The 17,474-nt window shown below is 42.6% G+C and overlaps 1 protein-coding gene across 1 annotated transcript in view; it reads right to left on the bottom strand.

The window, feature by feature from the left end:
- Positions 1 to 9,543: 9,543 nt before the first annotated feature.
- The window catches only part of EGFR (epidermal growth factor receptor), a 224,863-nt gene continuing 216,932 nt past the window's right edge, over positions 9,544 to 17,474 (bottom strand). The window contains exon 28 of the mRNA XM_090050021.1: positions 9,544 to 17,445. Coding sequence (XP_089906147.1) covers positions 17,069 to 17,445 — 377 coding nt within the window. The 3' untranslated portion in view covers positions 9,544 to 17,068. The remainder of the gene's footprint in view (positions 17,446 to 17,474) is intronic.

The raw sequence follows: 17,474 nt of genomic DNA, 5'->3' as shown, positions 1-17,474 counted from the left end.
AACTACCTGTTTAGGTGCTGTTCTGAATCATGATGCTTCTCTTCTGTCAATCTGACTTCAGTCCTAGGAAAAACTTCTGAAAAAATTGTTAAGGAGGCCATCAATCACAAGCTAGCAACTGACAGCATATTAAGAAACAGTCAGCACGGCTTTGTGGAGGGTAGATCATGCCTAATAAACCTGGTGTCTTTTTATGGCCAGGTAACTAACCAGCTGGACAAGGGACATAAGGTAGACATCATTTACCTGGACTTTAGTAAGGCCTTTGACTCTGTCTCCCATGAAATTCTCTCAATTAAACTGGGGGGTACTGGCCTGGACCAGTCTACAGGTGAGTGGATAAATGGCTTGGAGGCAGGTCCCAGGGAGTTGTAATTGATGGGATGGCCTCATCCTGGTGGGCTGTTTCCAGTGGCATCCTGCAGGGGGTCGGTGTTCGGACCTGTGCTTTTTAACATATTCATTAATGACTTGGACGAAGGGGTGGAATGCTCTATGATTAAGTTTGTTGACGATACCACACTGTGGGGAAACGTGGGCACACCAGAGGGTAGGGTACGGATCCAGGATGACCTTGACAGACTGGTTCTATGGCAGGGGTATCCAACCTTTTTGAATGCGGGACTGGATCATGAACTTTTTATCACCCAGTGGGCTGGCAGGAGCAGGTGCTAGTGTTGCCTGCCCAATCTGGCTATGCCTGGGGGTGCAGGGGTCAAGGGGCACTGCCTGACCCCACCGTGTCCTCCCTGCCACCTGGGCGGCCTTGAGGATGCTCCCAAACCTGTGTGCCTGGGCTCAGCAGCCAGGGGGACATGTGGGGACCGTATGGGGGGTGTGGGATGTGCAGGGACACCCCTCTGCTCCCTCTCCCCCGGGGCAGCCCAAGTCCAACTGGCAGGGCTCCCTCCCTCCCCAGGGCCTGCGACTGACCACCTCCAGTGCAGTGTCTGCAGGCACAGGGAGATGTGGGGAGGCAGGAGTGGTGCCGGCTTCCTGCTCCAACAGCCACAGCCACAGCAGCAGCATCCCTCTGAGCCAGCATCTGTGCCTGCCCGCCCACTGCACTGCAACTTGCTCCAGCCCGCGCAGCCAGCGGGGACCGGCGCAGGCTGGGGCTGGCATGCAAATGAGGAAGGGAGGGGCGGGGTTAGGAAGGGACACTGTGAAATGAGGGGGGAGGGGAGGAGCTGCACCACGTTGGCAACGTCAAACTGATGTGGTGCATGTGGGAACCTTGTCCCTTCCCCAGCCCTTCAGCAGCCATTAGGAAGCTGCTGAGGGGTTGGGGGAGGGACAAGGGGTGGGAACGAGAGTACACAGCATTTACTGTTGTTTCCCTTCCCAGTACCTTGGGTCATAGAAAAAGGCATGGTGGGCCGCATGGTGGCTTGTGGGCCATATGTTGGATAAGCCTGTTCTATGGGCTGACTGGAATCAGGTGAGGCTCAACAGGGAAAAGTGCTGGGTCCTTCATCTGGATAGGAAGAACCTTCACCATATCTATAGGATAGGCAGTAGCCCATTGGCTGGCACAGCATCTGAATGGGACCTGGGGGGTCACAGTCAACCAGAAGATGAATATGAGCCTACAGTGCGATGAAATTGCCAGCAAGGCAAATAGAACTCTAGCCTGCATCTGCCAATGTGGTGCCAGCAGATCCAGGGAGGTGCTTCTCCCTCTCTACTCGGCATTAGTGAGGCGGCAACTGAAGTAGTGTCCAGTTCTGGGCACTGCACTTCAAGAAAGATACAGACAAGCTCAAAAGGGTGCAGAGAAGGGCCACCTTCATGATCAAGGGCTTGGAGGATAGGTACTATGGAGAGAGGTTCCGGGAACTGGGCTTGTTCAGTCTGAGTAAAAGGAGGCTGAGAGGTGACCTGATAGATGCCTACAAGTACGTCAGAGGGGAGCACCAAGATCTGAGGAAGCACCTCTTCAGGAAGGCACACCTTGGGAAGGCTAGGACCAATGGTCACAAACTAATAGAGGGAAGATTTAGACTGGACATGAGAAATTCCTTCTTCTCCGTAAGGGTAACCAGAACCTGGAACACACTCCTGGCAGAGGTGGTCCAGTCACCATCTTTGGAGGTGTTCAAGAGGAAGCTGGATAAGCACCTCGTTGAGCTAATTTGAACTCATCAACCTCCTGCCTATGGTAGGAGACCAGACTTGATGATCTTCCAGGTCTCTTCTGGTTCATTGATTCTATGATTCAGCAGCAAACAGGACTGGGCTCCTCATTTTCAAGAGAGAAAGCTAAACAATCTATTCCAGCTGTTATTTTCCATACACTTTTATTTTGAAGATACTTCTCTTGTACAATTTAAAAAAAACAAAAACCAAGCAAAAATTAAAAAAAAAACCCCATAAAAATAGTCCCCAATGACCTTATTGATCCATGGACATTTTGGGCAACAAAGTTTTATCACCATTATTTATCTTTCCCTACCCAGAAAAGCTTATAATAAAAGATGAAAACCTCATGGATTAGAGAAAAATACAAGCCTCCCCAAAACGTGAAAATTCCACCTCAGTCCCCTAGTCTCTGTTTCCCTGCCTATCACCCATACAGCAAATCCTCCAGCCAATCCTAACTGTGCTTCCCAGCCCCCATTCACATCTGGGCATAGGAAACCTCTTCCCACTTCCCAACTCACTGCCAACCCACTTCAACCCCACCCCTTCCTTCCACCTAAGGGAGACCCCCCCTCCCCTGTTTTCCAAAGGTCCTTCCTATGCCTGTACTTACAGAGGGTCTCTGGCTGCCCCCCCCCCAATAACACACTCGCTTCTCCTAACTAACACATTACATTTAAAAGAACTATAATGGGGTATAGCAGCCCTGTAATACATCCCCTCCAAAGGGCATCACCAAAGAGTGCCCTTGAGTGTTGCTTCAGTGGGTTCTCTGAAGAGATAACAGCATTTGATAACCGCTGTCTGTCATGAACTCAATGCTCCAGAACATCCTGAGGACTTTTTTTTTATGCTAATCCAGCAAAGCATTGAAGCCTAAAGTAAAGTTTGTACTTAGGTGCTTTGAGGCCTGGCTGCTCAGCTCCAGGGAGGGTCAAATCCTAGAAGAGCAGAACGTCCTGCCTCTGTGCCCTCTAGCAGGCAAGAACTCAAGGCATTTGATCTCTCTCTCTCAAACCAAAGCTCACCCCGCCCCAACAAGTTGATGATATAGGGAAAAAAAAAAGAAAGAAAAAAGAGGAGGATCAAGCTACATGACACTTGGCTGAGGAGCCAAAAAAAGAGGAGGATCCAGTTCATGACACTAGGCTGGAACCTGCTGAATCCTCAGGCCCTCAGGTCATACTAGAATTGTAAAGAACTAACCCATCCAGCTGACCCAGCCATTACACAGCAATGCTGGGTTTTCAGTGGCAAAACAAAAGCTGTGCTGAATTCTCTTCCTTCTGCCTGACATGCCATTGGTTTAACTCTTTCACCATTGGCCTCGTTATTTATGTTGTGCTGTGATCTGAAATTAATGCCTCTTGTGATACAAGTGTAAAACACGTCTTAGATAACTCGCTTCACTCTACCAGCTTTCCTTAGCTTTTTTGAAAACCCGTGTTTAACCCAAATCCAAGATGACCTTGAATTTAAGATGACCCCCCAGTAATTAACTTATATACATGGAAAAATGATAAATTAGTTATAATATTCCAGGTATAGAATCTAATAATGGAAGAATTGTCTTAAACTTCCCCAACCATGTGTTGCTACAGTAAGGAAAGCAGCAGCAGCAGCAGCAAGGGGTAGGCAGCCCACATGCACTCTGCCCCTCCTTCCCCCATCAGCCTGCCTGCCCTCCCCATGGTGCCTACACCCCCTGCTGCCTGCCCCCCGCCATGATGTCTCCCATGTCTCTGCTCTCCACCCCTCTGCCCTCCATTTATTGTCAGATGCAGCTCTGGCTCCATTTCCTCCCAAGCACAAAACACACGGAAGCATGGCCCCTGCCTGGCTACACAGCAGCATCCTGGCCCTGGAGCTGTGCTGCTGCTGGTTGGCTGGACAGGGGATGGAGTTTCAAGCCTTGGGAGGGAACAGAACTGGAGCTGCACCTGATAGTGGGGTGGGGGGCAGTGGGGAAGATGGCAGAGGCTTCAGAGAGCAGAGGGAGCAGCCACTGCTCCCCTCCTTCCCCCTGCCCCTCTACCTTGCTGAATGGACAAAAAAGAAAACCTTGTCTTGGATTCGAGTAAATACAGTAAGCAGGCTGCCACGTGTAGTTACTTATTCCTGTACAAACACAGGACCAAATCCTCAGCTTGCTACAAGTCTTATCTCATGAATTTGGAACGAGGTATACATACACTGACTCATTCATACAATGGTGTATTTCATGTATTGGTGTAAGGAGGCTCTTGTAATAGGGTTGGGTAAATTCTTTCCAGGGAAAGGTCACAGTTTGCTGCCTTGTGTGTAAGGATGTGCAGGGCCACAGGTGCGGACCTTATTTCAAGGTAGGCAGGAGGACTTAAAATCTCTTGACACTGACTCCCCAATGAAATAAATCTTAAGGGAATTAGATTCATTACTCTTGTTTATTGATGATAATCCCAGTAAGAAGCAAAGTGAACAACTTGAAATTGAACCACACAACCGGTTGTTCAAAGCCTTTTTTTCAGAAAGATGCAGGACCAGGAGCTAGCATCTTCAGGGGAGTTTCACTTATATTGCTTTAGTACACGTCAGCTTGTAGATGGCATTTTTAGATTAATACGCTCCCCAATTTGGCTTTCAGATGAAATTAAAGCAAGATCTATCCATCAAGACTGAGCCACCAAAGAACACAAATATGTCTTTGTAAGCTAAACTGCATTTGGTGCTTGCAATAGACATATGCAAGGTTAATAGCACCCAGTGTGATGGATATGTTTGAAAATAAGGTAAGAAGCGTATTTTTTTTTGCCGATGCTACAGCTTTTGGGTGCGTTCCAGGTTGGACCCAACTGTCATATGCTTGAAATTCATGGGACAGATCCAGAGTATCCATGCCAGAGGATGTTGCTTCACAAAGCTCTTTGCATGCTAATGTTTTGCTTAAACCAAAACTTTTACAATTCTTTGCAAGGCAACTTCAATGTTTAAGACAAAAAACCTGAACAGCTTATAGTACTCCTCAAGTGGTTTAAAAAAAAAAAATCCTCTGACTCTAATTGGCTCTATAACAATATATAAAATCTAATAGAAAATTTGACAGGTTGGATTAGTTGTTTATCTGTGGTCTTCAACATTTGCTTTTTGTCTTGTGCTGGTTGTTCAGGAGGTTTCTTTCTTGTACGATACTATTTTTTCCCCAGCTTTCCAACCAGGTTTTAGGATACTTAGGAATCCCTTATCAGAGTTGTAGTTTACAGGGAAGAAATTCTCGGAGTCTTTTAGCTGATGGGTAGCTAGTTTGTTCTCCACTTCAGCTTCTTGAGGCATTTTGCTTACAGAGTTGACTTCATAATGTATAAGGCAGGGCAGTGTTGCACCTTTTATGGACAGAATAACTTGTTCACAGAAGCATTATTTCATTACTAGGTCAGATTTTCCAAGGAATTCAGCAAATGTAAAACATTTTCTAAGATGAATAGACCTGGTCTGCTGTCATAGGAGAATATTTTCTATTCCATTCAGGAGGCTCAAATAAAAAAACCCTTTCCAAAACAGCTTGCCAGTATCCAGCAGAAAATTGACTTGAGTCTGGCTTTCTTTATCTGTCATATGCTTGCTCAGTTCTATGTCTCTTTGCATATGACAGTGATACATATAACCTGCAAAACTGTCATGTTTTGGTAGGATACTTGGTATATTTTTCCAGGCTCAAAAAACCCATGCCTGGCCAAAAGCAAAATCTCTGGTGTTAAACAACTTGCAGCTGAAACAATAAGCAGAAGCAACTGAAGTGGAATAGAGAAATCAGTCTTGCTTTCTGTGTTCTCCCTTTGGAAGCTGGCACGAACAATGGAAAGCAGAACATTTTTCTTCTGTTACTATCCCAAACATGTTTGAACTGATTCAGCAGACACAAAGAAAAGGTGAGCTCAATTAGTGAATAATAGCCGATTGACAGAATCCCAGGGCATCAAGGCTTGAAACGTCCTCCTCTGTAGATCACACCATACTAGCTGAATAACTGCAATTGCACGAAGCAGCTATTGCTTGAAGACATTCACATGCACAGATGGTGCTGCCACACTCGCAATAAGATTTTGTTTTCTCCTTTTAAATGTATTGAAAAGATGCATATAAAAAACAAACAAACAAAGCCTGTGTTAAGAAGCTCATTTCCAGAAGCAGGAACACTGATGTTTGAGTTGGAAAAACAGGCACAACTAGACGAATCTGTTGTATCAGTTGTAGAGAAGATCTGAGCAGGGTGCAGGGCCCAGGGCAAATCAGCCTGTATACAACCCGGACACAAAGAAGCTGACAGCAGATTTGGAGTGTGGGGCGGGGGGGTGCCGAGCAGCCGGACATGGCCCCCTCCCCCCCCTCCCCAAAGTGCGAGGCCTGGGGCGGTTGCCCCGATTCACGCCCCCTAAGGACAGTCCTGATCAGTTGGAAGTAAAACCCTTAATTTGAAGCTGCTTAAAAGTATTTAGTTTTGCTTCAGTTTCTCTTGTTCAGTATTTAGTTTGTGATATTTAGCTGCAGATAGACAATTTCCATTTTCATAAAATGATTATGGTTATGACCAGGGACCCGGGTTTTCAGTGTCCTATGGAAAAACAGAGAAAAACACAGATTTCCCCCTTTGCCCAAGGAAAATGCAGATTTGTCATTTTAATGGAGAAACCCATGGATGTTACAGTTTTGCAGAGAGCTCTCCGCAGGTTGGCAGAGTTCCTGGCTGCAAGGGGCTGGGGGAGCAGGAGGAGAGCAGTTAGGCAGGGGGTGCCATGTGCATGTACATGGCCCCAAGCAACCTGAAGAGCAGCTCCTGCAGGAAAGTTGGGGGGAGGAGAGGCGGGGTCAGGGAGCATTGAGGCCCCCCCCTAGGGAAAGAGGGAGTGAGTTGGGTAACTTGGAGCTCGCAGCTCCAAGTTACTCCTCATGGCTCCACTCTGCGGAGGCCCCAGGGGGAGGGCAGCAGGGTGGCCAAGCCTGCAGCAGGCAGCCCGCTCCTGCCCCTGCCCCACCCACAGATCTGGTGGGGCATTGGTCCCCCCTGTGCTCCCAGGAGCATGTGCAGTGGCAGGGAGCCAGCCCCTCCGCTCCACGCATGACCCCACAGCAGGCAGGCAGCAGGCAGTGTGGGTGGGGGCCACCAAGCTCTCCACTCTGCTCTGCTGCAGTAGCTGCTGCCTTCTGCAGGCAGCAGCCAGGGCTTGGGTGCTGTTGCGGGGGGCATAGGGCTGCAGACCAGAGGTCTTGGCTCCATGGCCCTGGCAGCTTGGGGTCCCCTCTGGCAGGGCTGTGGATGGGGGGCAAGGGGCAATGGCAGGGCCAGAGGCCTAGGAGGGGGGGAGCAGTGGCAGGGCTGGAGGGCTGTGTGGGGGTGGGGGGGGAGTGAAGGGCACCACCAAGGCTGGGGAGCTGTGGTTTGGGAGTGAGGGGCCTGGACCTGCGTTCTGTGAGCTAAGGGGGAAAGGGAGCTCCAATTTTCCATGATAAAAAAAACAAAATCCAATACCAAAATTTATAGTTATTTAGAATTTATTTTATTATAGAGACTGAGGCACTGGTAGGGTCCACATTACTTTAAAATTGTAAATATATCAATAAACTATTATGTTCATCTTATACCTATATATACATATACACCCCCCATATATATACACACACACACACACACACACACACACACACACACATATATATATGGTGGCCTTTCATCTTAATCATGGATATGGATTTTGGTGTTTTAATCGGATCATTTGCGTGTTTTTATCAGAAAACTTGTGATTTATCAGGGAAAACTGGGATCTCTGGTTATGACCTTCTATTTTAGCCATAATGGTTTATTCCAGAGGTTGTCAACCAGGGGTACACATCTAGCTGTGCCCTCCTCTACCCCCCACCCCATGCGCCACGTCTGGCCACAGGGTGTATACTGATCCAAAAAGGTTGAAAATCCCTGGTTTATTCTATCATTGAAGACCATTAGCTGATGGTGCATACATACACATTTGAGCTATCCTAGGCACTGCTAAATAATGAAGTAGAAACTGCCACAAGCAAATAGAAAGTACTGCCTGTGGTATGCCTTTGTCCAAGAGCAATTTTCCCAACATAGCCAATAACAAAAGCAGTTATTGCCGATGAAGAATACATGTTTCATTTTGGGGAATTTGCTGCCTTCGAGAGCCCATTGAAAGAGATGGCTGCTTGCTTCACCTATGTGGAAAGCTGGCCCAGATCTGATGAAAGCAAGACACAGATAAGTAACTGAGAAGAAATACGTGTTAATGTCCAACTTTGCTAACCTAAACTGCGTGTACTGATGTATTTTGAGAGGGAAAGATTGAATTTGTTAGAAAGAATAGGTGCCATTGAACCCTCCTACACTAAGGAACTGACTAATGCCATTACACAGGTGGAGAAAAGTTGAGATGAGTTGGAACCAAAATTTGGAAACCCTGTTTTAGTTAGCAAAGACACAAGAAGATTCAACCGTTGTAGCTTCAGTCCAACATCAGTTGGAAAAGGCATCCGAGACTGAATACAGTACATTAGTGCTAGTCTATCCTGTATGCTAGGTGTTTTATCAAGTCTACTTTGAACACTGTAGTGCATGTCCTTCCTATTATCCCATTACTTGTTGTCATTCTTTAGATTTCCTTTAGTCGATGGTGTTACAGAAGTCAATGGATGGTGCCGAATGGAAACATGTTTGAATATCAAGCTATTTTTCCATGCATGCTAAATGCAGGCTCCTGCTTTTGCTTATCTTGGCTATGGACTGTATGCTCTGTCACCAGTTTTCTGTCTGACCACAGGCAAATCATGCAACCCATGTGCCTCGCCTTGCGCACCTTTAAAATGGTGAAAATACTATTTTCTGCCTCAGTGGATAGCAATGAAAATAAATTAATGTTTGCAAATTGTTCGGTTCTCTTCTCATGAAGTGCTATAAAGTCCAGCTGTATTGTTATAACATAGGGAGAAAACTGGAATATATTGAAATTCCTCCTTTCAAGCCAAAACTTCTCAACTCTATGGGTGCATCCAGATGAGTGGGAAAGTGTTTCCCCAGTGATGAGCAGCAGTCCCAGGCAACTGTGCTGGCCCTAGCAGCCTTATCTGGTGTGCAGGGGACCTCCAGGAGCTGCAGCCATGGCACTCCTGCAGCAGGAAGCCTGGCCACTAGCTGGAGTATGGCTCCAGCTTTGAATGGTGCATGCTGCCACCACGTGCCACCCTTTTTTTTTTTTGGACCTCCCAGGGTCAACCCCTCTCCCCCTGCATGGCAAAGTAGCAGTGTGGGGAATGCCTGCATGTATGGTATGTGACAGGTCTGTGGTGCCACATACCACACATACATGCTTGTCTGGATGTAGCCTAGAAGGGAAAAGTCTCACACAACAAAGGTATATTCAATTAATTTTATTAAAATAAAAATATCATGCATTAATGTGCATTAGACATTTCTGTAATAGGTGTTTTAAGACTAGACAGTTTCTGCATAAAATATGTCAAGGTGGTTCCACATGCAGTATTGGAAGGAATCAGATGAAAAGAAAATAATGTTGAGGTGCTGTAGTGGCTTTTTCCTGTGTACAAAATTTATGTATAAAGCAAAAAAAAATAATTAAAAATTACAAGTCATTTGAAAGGGGACTTATCCAGGCTGATCTTGTGCTTCATGATCCCAGTTCCAAATTAGCTGTTCTGTACCATCTCTGCAACAAAAAGGTATTTTCCTTTTAAAGGATTACAGAATAGCTTTTGCTCCCTTTTCTAAACCTGATGGAAATCTCCATTACATTTAGGACTATGTGCTTCCTTTGATCCTTCTGTGCAACTTTTTACACTAAAGGGAGATTTACATATCTTGGATTGTTTTATGCCATGTATATAGAAGACCCTTGGGCTTCCTTGTACAGGATTAGTTGACAGCATTTCCCATTGTTTTTGCAATCCTAGTGTTCCCATTATTTCACTGACAGGCACATCTTCTCCTTACTGTATTACCATACAGATCTCATGCTTTGTTACACATGACCCATTATACTCTTGCTCAGTGTGGTAGGTTCTACATTTTATTTTATTTATTTTCTTTTTCTCCATTTTCTTATTTAATCCCCCATGTACAGAAGTCTTTTAGTGATTGTGGTTTTCTTAAATATATTTATACCCCCTCACCTTGCACTTCTGTTGTACAACTCACAATTGCACCTAACTTCTAAATGGCCAACAGCAAAATACCTAAGAACTTAAAAACAAGGGGTTGCTTTGATATGGTATCTATGCTTGTGGTAAATTAAAGTGAGATACAGCTCTCCATTTCAGGAGGGTACATTTCACCAACACCTTGATAAACATCAGCTGGGGCTTCTTATTGCATCTACAGTAGCTGGTATCATATCTCACACTATGAAACACCAATAGTAAAAAATGGGCAGAAGGGGAAGCTAAAAACTACTAGAGGGAGAGTAGATACCTTATGTTATTAGCTTTGCTAGGCTCTGGATAAATCCCCACGGTGACACCATTTTACATTTCAAAGTCTATCAGTAAAGAACTTTTACTGTTAGCTCATTCACAGATAATTACCCTACAAACCAGCCAACATGATCCCCGCAATGCAACAGTATATTACAATAAATGCACTTCAAAAATTAAAAACAATTTAAAAGAATAATATACACCTTATTTTTATCGCTCAATATACAAACAATCTTTAATCAATAGTATAAATCATGAAACCATATAAAAAGACAGTGTTTATTTGTACAAATGATGCTTCCATAGTTGGAAAACTTTTACAGTTATGAAAAGGTACCATCTATACCCATAGAGATATTGCTTAAGAGTACGTTAAAACCAAGACATTATTCCTCACGCTCAGTTGATTGCATTATTAAATACCAGCTTAAAATGGGCATTGGATCCATAGGATCTCTATGTGTAGTGGGAAGGAAGGATTTTCAAAACCATTTAACATTAGTTCCATTGTGCTTCGATGCAGTACAAACAGTGCTAAAACTCCTACTGATTTCAGTGGGTACAGAGTTAGGAACATAAGCCCCAGCTATCACAGGCCTTTCAGTTTCACACAACCCCTTTCACAAACCGTCAGAGCAACACTGATGGCTTTGGAAAATCTCTACCCTTCAGATTGATTATAAAATATTAAAAGGATGTTTTGGGCAAACTCCAGGACAACTGGGAGGGTTAAGATGGTTACACTGATTGCTACATGTAGATAAATCCCTCATGAAACTGGTAGAAAGGTGTTACAATGAGGTGGCATATTTTCCTCTGTCACACCCATATCCACGCCCCCTTGCCCTTCTTTTACCACCATGAAGTTAGAAAAGGGTAAGGGCAAGATGTAGAAAACAGCAAAACATAAAGGACCGCAGTCTGACTTAAGGCATTTCTCCACTGGCTTTAGTTGGACTGAGATTTGGCTCAATATATTATGTGGTTTTTGGCAGCCAAGTTCCAGATACTCTTTTTCACGTCTTAAAAAACATTTTTCCTTAATTAAGATATTGCTGAGTGATTGCTGTGCCTCGACTGTGTCAGAGCTTAAGAATATTCCAGCCTTCTGAACCATGCAAGCACCAATTTCCATTTAGGTGGATAAAAGATAAATGTGCACTGACTGCCATTAATATTAATAGAAAATTAATAATAATTCCGAGTCCATAGGGTTAATGAGAAGTAGGAGCCCTCAAACTGTGTACAGCATCCAAAGCAGGCAGAAGGAATGGCAGGGAAACAGACGTTTCTCATGAAACATTCATGTTTTGAGCTCCCCCATAATTAATATTTAGCCAAAAACAAGCTTGCAAGTCTCTAGTCTTATTGTCTGCCCACATATCTAAAAAGCAGTGATCTAAATCACTCATCCTCTGCAAATCTATATTTTGCTTGATGCTGAGCCAAAGCCGACTTTATTCATTTTTCATCGAGTCCTTAATTGGACAAACATCCCATTAAATTCAATGAAAGTTTTTTTTCTTCTTCCGAGTAGATTTTTTTTGAGGCAAAATTGAGTCAAGGCTCCAGATTTGGCACAAGTCCTATATGGTCCCAATTCTCCAGACTGCATTTGTATGGCAAGTCTTTTTTCATGCTGAGACCCACACCTTGTAGCAGAACTTCCTGCATACTGTGCAGCAGGGCGAGCGCCAGGGACCTGTTCTTCCCCACTCTCCTAGTCAAGATGTTGTGTAATTTAGTCAGTTCATTTAAAGCAATAAAATAAGACATTATATCTTTGGTCCTTAATGCAGCCTGTTTAAAAAGCTATTAAAATATGTCTTGTTTTTCTTTTATATAAATTATTTTTTTCTCCATTTCTTTTTTTTTTTTTTTTAAAGTCTTCTTAACAAGTTGTAAGTTTGAGCGGAGAAGAAACCAAACACGATGAGGAAACAAAGGTAGAAAACGGGGATTTCAGTACAAAAAGTCTGGTTTAGTGGTGATCTAACAGTACTATAAAACATGTCATGCTTGGCAGTGTTATTATACAGAGTTTAAGGTTTCATTAGTGTACATTTTCAGTAAGAAGGGGGAATACAAATACACGTGATTACTTTGTCTCAATTAAAATGTTCTCACAGAGAAATGTAAAAGAAAAAAGAAAAAAGCTAGAGCAGTTTTAACCACTGACATTGAAGAGGTAGCAGCTTGTGTGCTATAGCAGATGTTGAACTTTACTCTGAAAAATGCATGCTTGTCAGGAAATGCAAAATGTCTTGCTGACATAGTCGTGAGTCACGCTCAGACTCAAGGTATCTCAGGTACTCTCCAATATGAAGTGCTCAACTTGTTTGACTCATATCCCAGGATTGGCATGTACGTGCTGTCCTTCTGATCACAGTTTACTGAGTGGCTGAATGCAGCACTGCTTTTCTACCATTTGATGTAATCCCAGCATGTAGTCTGCAATATCCTTGGATAAACTGTTAGTACTTCTTAGCTAGTAAACTGTTTTAGGATTTATCCTGGGATAAATGCGATGTCTGTTTGTAGCCTAAGGCATCAAACTTGGCAGTGAATTCACTTTAACCACATTTCCCAACCCAACTCTCCTAGTTCAAACAAAGCAATTTCAAGCCAATCTAACCTGGGCAGTGTGCAAAAATGCTGAACAAGACTAAACTGATCCGAAGATTATGACTTCATCTTGGATTACTTGACATTCTGCAGTTGATCAGAATTTGTAATGGTCTCTGTGTGTAGGGTTTTACTGTGAAATTATTTTTAAAATATTTGAATTGCTACCAGTTGTGAAATATCAAGTTCATATAGTCTTCGCCAGCAGCATTCCTCCCTACATTGAAAAACATCATCACCAATATATTTCAAATACTTCTGACATGTGGAATTCTACAAAATCTGTTGTGGTCTGTAGGATCTCATAGTTTAGGCAATTTTTTCTTGTTAACAGGCAATACAAGTTGTCTTTAAGTGGCTTTGGTCTCTAAAATTCTAGTATTTAGAAAATGTTTGATTTATAATAAACCTTTACACAAGGGGTGCTTCTTTTCTGCTAATCTTGGAATTCAATATCATTGCCAACTCATCAAAATCAGGAAGTCCTTCCATATTAAATAGTGTAGAAACATTCTCCTTTACCAGCACTCGGGGATTTAAGCTTATTGTTGCCCCCTAGTGGCCTAAGTTCACAGAATAGCACATCTAGCAAAATCCCATAACTGTGAAGTGGGCACGTAGCCACCTTTTATCCTTTCAGTTACCTACAGTTCTAAGCAGGATCCCTGCTTGGCATCATTGTTGGGCTGAAGTACAACAAACAGATCATTTACACCATTTATTTACAATAATATTCTTAAATAGCATTGGAAATAGTTTCATATGCAGCTAACTACTGGCCCACAAGGGGTTAAATTGCACCCCTACTGGGATACTACCTGGCTGCTGCTCCCCCCATTGCTCCGGCTACAACAGTAGCTGAGGTGTCTAGGATCCTGCTCACAGCTGGGAAGCTAAATGACAAGTTGGGACAAGGAAGCACGGTTTGCAGTGGGGAGGCACCGGGAGCAATAGTAGGGGTGTGCAGTAGCAGGGGTGTCTGGGTATCTAGCGTAGCAAGGGAGGGAGGGAGGCATGGAGATCCAGCATGTCAGAGCAGACTCGATTAATTAAGTCTGCTCTGCATGTGACCTGATGTACCCGGCACTGCGTCACATGCATTTGTAAGCATCAAGTAAGCGATGAGCTGCCTATTAAAAAAATGATGGCTTATTTGATGTTTATTAACATTGTTTTAAAATACTGCTAGTTTGTAAGCTTGGAGTCAGGACATAGATTGATAGTTCATAAACTAGAGAGAATATCTCCATGAGAAGGTAGCATATATATACGTATCGAGTTTCTGATTAAAAAAATATAAAGAAAAAAGAAAAACTCAAATTTAAATTTCTGAAACTCTCTGAATAAACAGAGTTACATGACTCAGATTTAAAGGTAGCTATGTTATAAAATCCTTGTTTAAAAGTACAGGGAAGTTAACCTGTATTAAATAGTTTCCATGCTACATAATGCTGCTAAAATTGTGCTACATCTTAAGTGTGCATTGTTTTTAAATAACATTTTAACCCTTAATCCTTCTGTGGTATAGTAAAGACTCTATAATGAAATACATAATATTGTATTATGCTATATTGTTGGGAGATGCAATAGATTTAGCATGCTAATTAACTGTTTATGGCTTCTGTTACAATCTTTTATGCATGTCTATCCTTACCATATGAGATTGTTAATGAAAAAAGAAAATGCCTTGTAACATGCATCTATTGCATTTTCACAACACAATTCACTGAATTTTGTTCTCAGATATACAAGTGTAAATTTGTATTGGAGAGCAGAATTTTATTTAATGCTTTAAATAAAATGAGATAAGAATCAAAGTGAGACATTGCATTCCCTATAAGGCTCTGAGTGGGATTCAGTCATTCTGAGAGGGATATACCTAAGGATAAGATAACACATGACTTTCAACCATATTTCCTTTCTTGCACCAGATTCTGGATTGTTCCCGACATTTTACTGCATCTGTGCAGGCTATCAGTGCGAAGCTACACTTCAGTATTCTACAAAATAGGACAATTCAATTTATATTCATGGTATATTTTGACAGTTTCCTAGTTTTACATATCAACACTATTGCAGCGGGTTGTATCATTTTCCAGATAAGGTGGGAGATGTCTCCATATTACTATTATTCTTGGAACGGGTGCTTTCAGTATTATTTTTCCCTACTCCTTTCAAAGAAGATACGGAAAAACATTGACAAAAAGTACTGACAAGTTTCCAGTAGTTCTGGAAGTAGCTCTCCCTCCCAGCCTACGCACAATCAAAGAAGCTTCTGGCAATCTTGGTAGCTTCTGGTATAGTAAGTTTTATATACAAAATCAATAAGGTATATTTTTCTTATCAAGACAAATATTGGAACGACTGACTATTCCACTGTGACAATCAGACATTCATGCTGGGATTACCAAAGGAGGCATAGACTCCTTCAGAATTTTTTCTAGCCTTACATGGCAGAAGAGTCAAATAGATCAAATCCATTCATGTTTTCAGTTATACTCTTGTTGTTTCTCCGATTCCTTCCATTCCCAGGACAGGGAGAGCTTAACACAGTAGATAACTAAGTGACAAGCTGTTCCCCTGTTATGCCTCAGCTATTGGCTTCCCTCTGCAATGGGGTTATTTTTTAAACAACAACAATAATAATAATAGTAATAAACAATTTAATAACTACATAATTAAATAATACTCCTCGTGCATTTTTAAATCCTTTCTTTACCAATTTATTTTTATAAGAAAAGGATTAATTGTTTGAGCTATTTAAAAAAAAAAAAACATCTTATTTCCTGGGCCAAATTTTTTGCAGTTTTGTTCCTGGCCAAGTTTAAATTTTGCCCATTTGTATTCTAATCACTTGCTGTCTTGCTGATAATTCCACTTACAAACTTTTTGCATTTCCTTGACATTTAGCAAATTTGCCCAATAAAGGTTGAGTCGAAGGGAATTTGGTTCTTCATTTTTCAGTTTCAGCAACATCTTTAAAAGTCTCATTTAAAAAGTGTAATGTTTGACAAGTCTAGAGCTAAACAATAGAACAGACTGAAAGCATGGTATTCACCTTACAGACAATAACCTAGCAAGTACTTAATAAGCAACTCTTCTATGTGCTGAGTTCTCCCTGTTGGTTTTCAACAGTAGTGGTCAGTAGGGAATGTGGGCTGCCATCCAACCTGTTCCATTAAAAAACACCTTACTGAGCAGAATCTCCCCAGTTCTCCCAGATGTTTTCTTCTCCCTGGTTGTATGAAGAAGCAGGAAATGGAGCCAATATCCAAGGTGCAATTACTTGGAACAACTACTGATGTTCCAAAAGCTTTGCAAAACTCTTCTTACAGTATTAAATAATGTCTTGCTCTTTTCCTTTTCTGGCTATCTGAAGGTCACACAACAGTCCAACAGTATAAGCTTGTGATCTTCTCAGAGATCCAAAAAACCCCTGACAGAAAAGTTTACAAAAAAAATGTGCACTGTAGAAAGGAATTCAATTTACAATGAGGACAGCTCTTAACATTCATCCCCAAATGGCTTTTTATAATGCTACCATTTGAAAACAAAAGGAATGTACCTGCAATTTCTTATCTGCAGAAGTCTTTGCTTTATCCCAACATGCATACTAGTGGATGGTATGTGCCTAAGTTATGTATGGAAATGGGCAAGGAAAGGCCCACCTTATGCTGTAAAATGAGTTTGGTGAACTCAGCCCACATGCTCGAAAGGAAAAAGCGTGCATTGTGGATGCTGTTCTACCTGTTCATATCTTGCAACAGTCAAAGTATTCACCTGGATTTCCATTCTTATTACTGCAAGAAGGGATTCTCTGTGGTCATGCTGAGGCTTCAATATATTCACTTTTTGGTGCTGCTACCCTTAAGTAGTCAGGATTTTCTGCTGCAGGAACTTTAAACAGGCCATTAGGCTTTGTTTCCTTAGGTAAAAAGTCCTGCTGGTAGTCAGGGTTGTCCAGATTTATTTGGTGATTGGCAGTTTGGTCCCAATAAGAGGAGCTCTCAAAAATCGTTTTGGCAAAAGGAGACTGGTTTGTGTTGAGATATTCTGGGTTGTCCACTGCTGTGCTGTGGGAATTCTGACATCTTGAGTCTGTAGAGGGCTTTGAATTTGCTGGGAGCAATAAGTTGTTGTAGATTGGATTCTGTACCACAGAGGCAGATGCTTTTTGCGGGATCGACTGATTTACATATTCTGAAATGAAGAGAGAGGAAGAAAATGAA

The sequence above is a fragment of the Crocodylus siamensis genome, chromosome 5, assembly GCF_052110815.1.
Source record: "Crocodylus siamensis isolate JL-2025a chromosome 5, ASM5211081v1, whole genome shotgun sequence".
Taxonomy (NCBI): Eukaryota; Metazoa; Chordata; order Crocodylia; family Crocodylidae; genus Crocodylus; species Crocodylus siamensis.
Note: the sequence above shows the minus strand (reverse complement) of the source record. Positions and strands in the feature narration are given on the sequence as shown.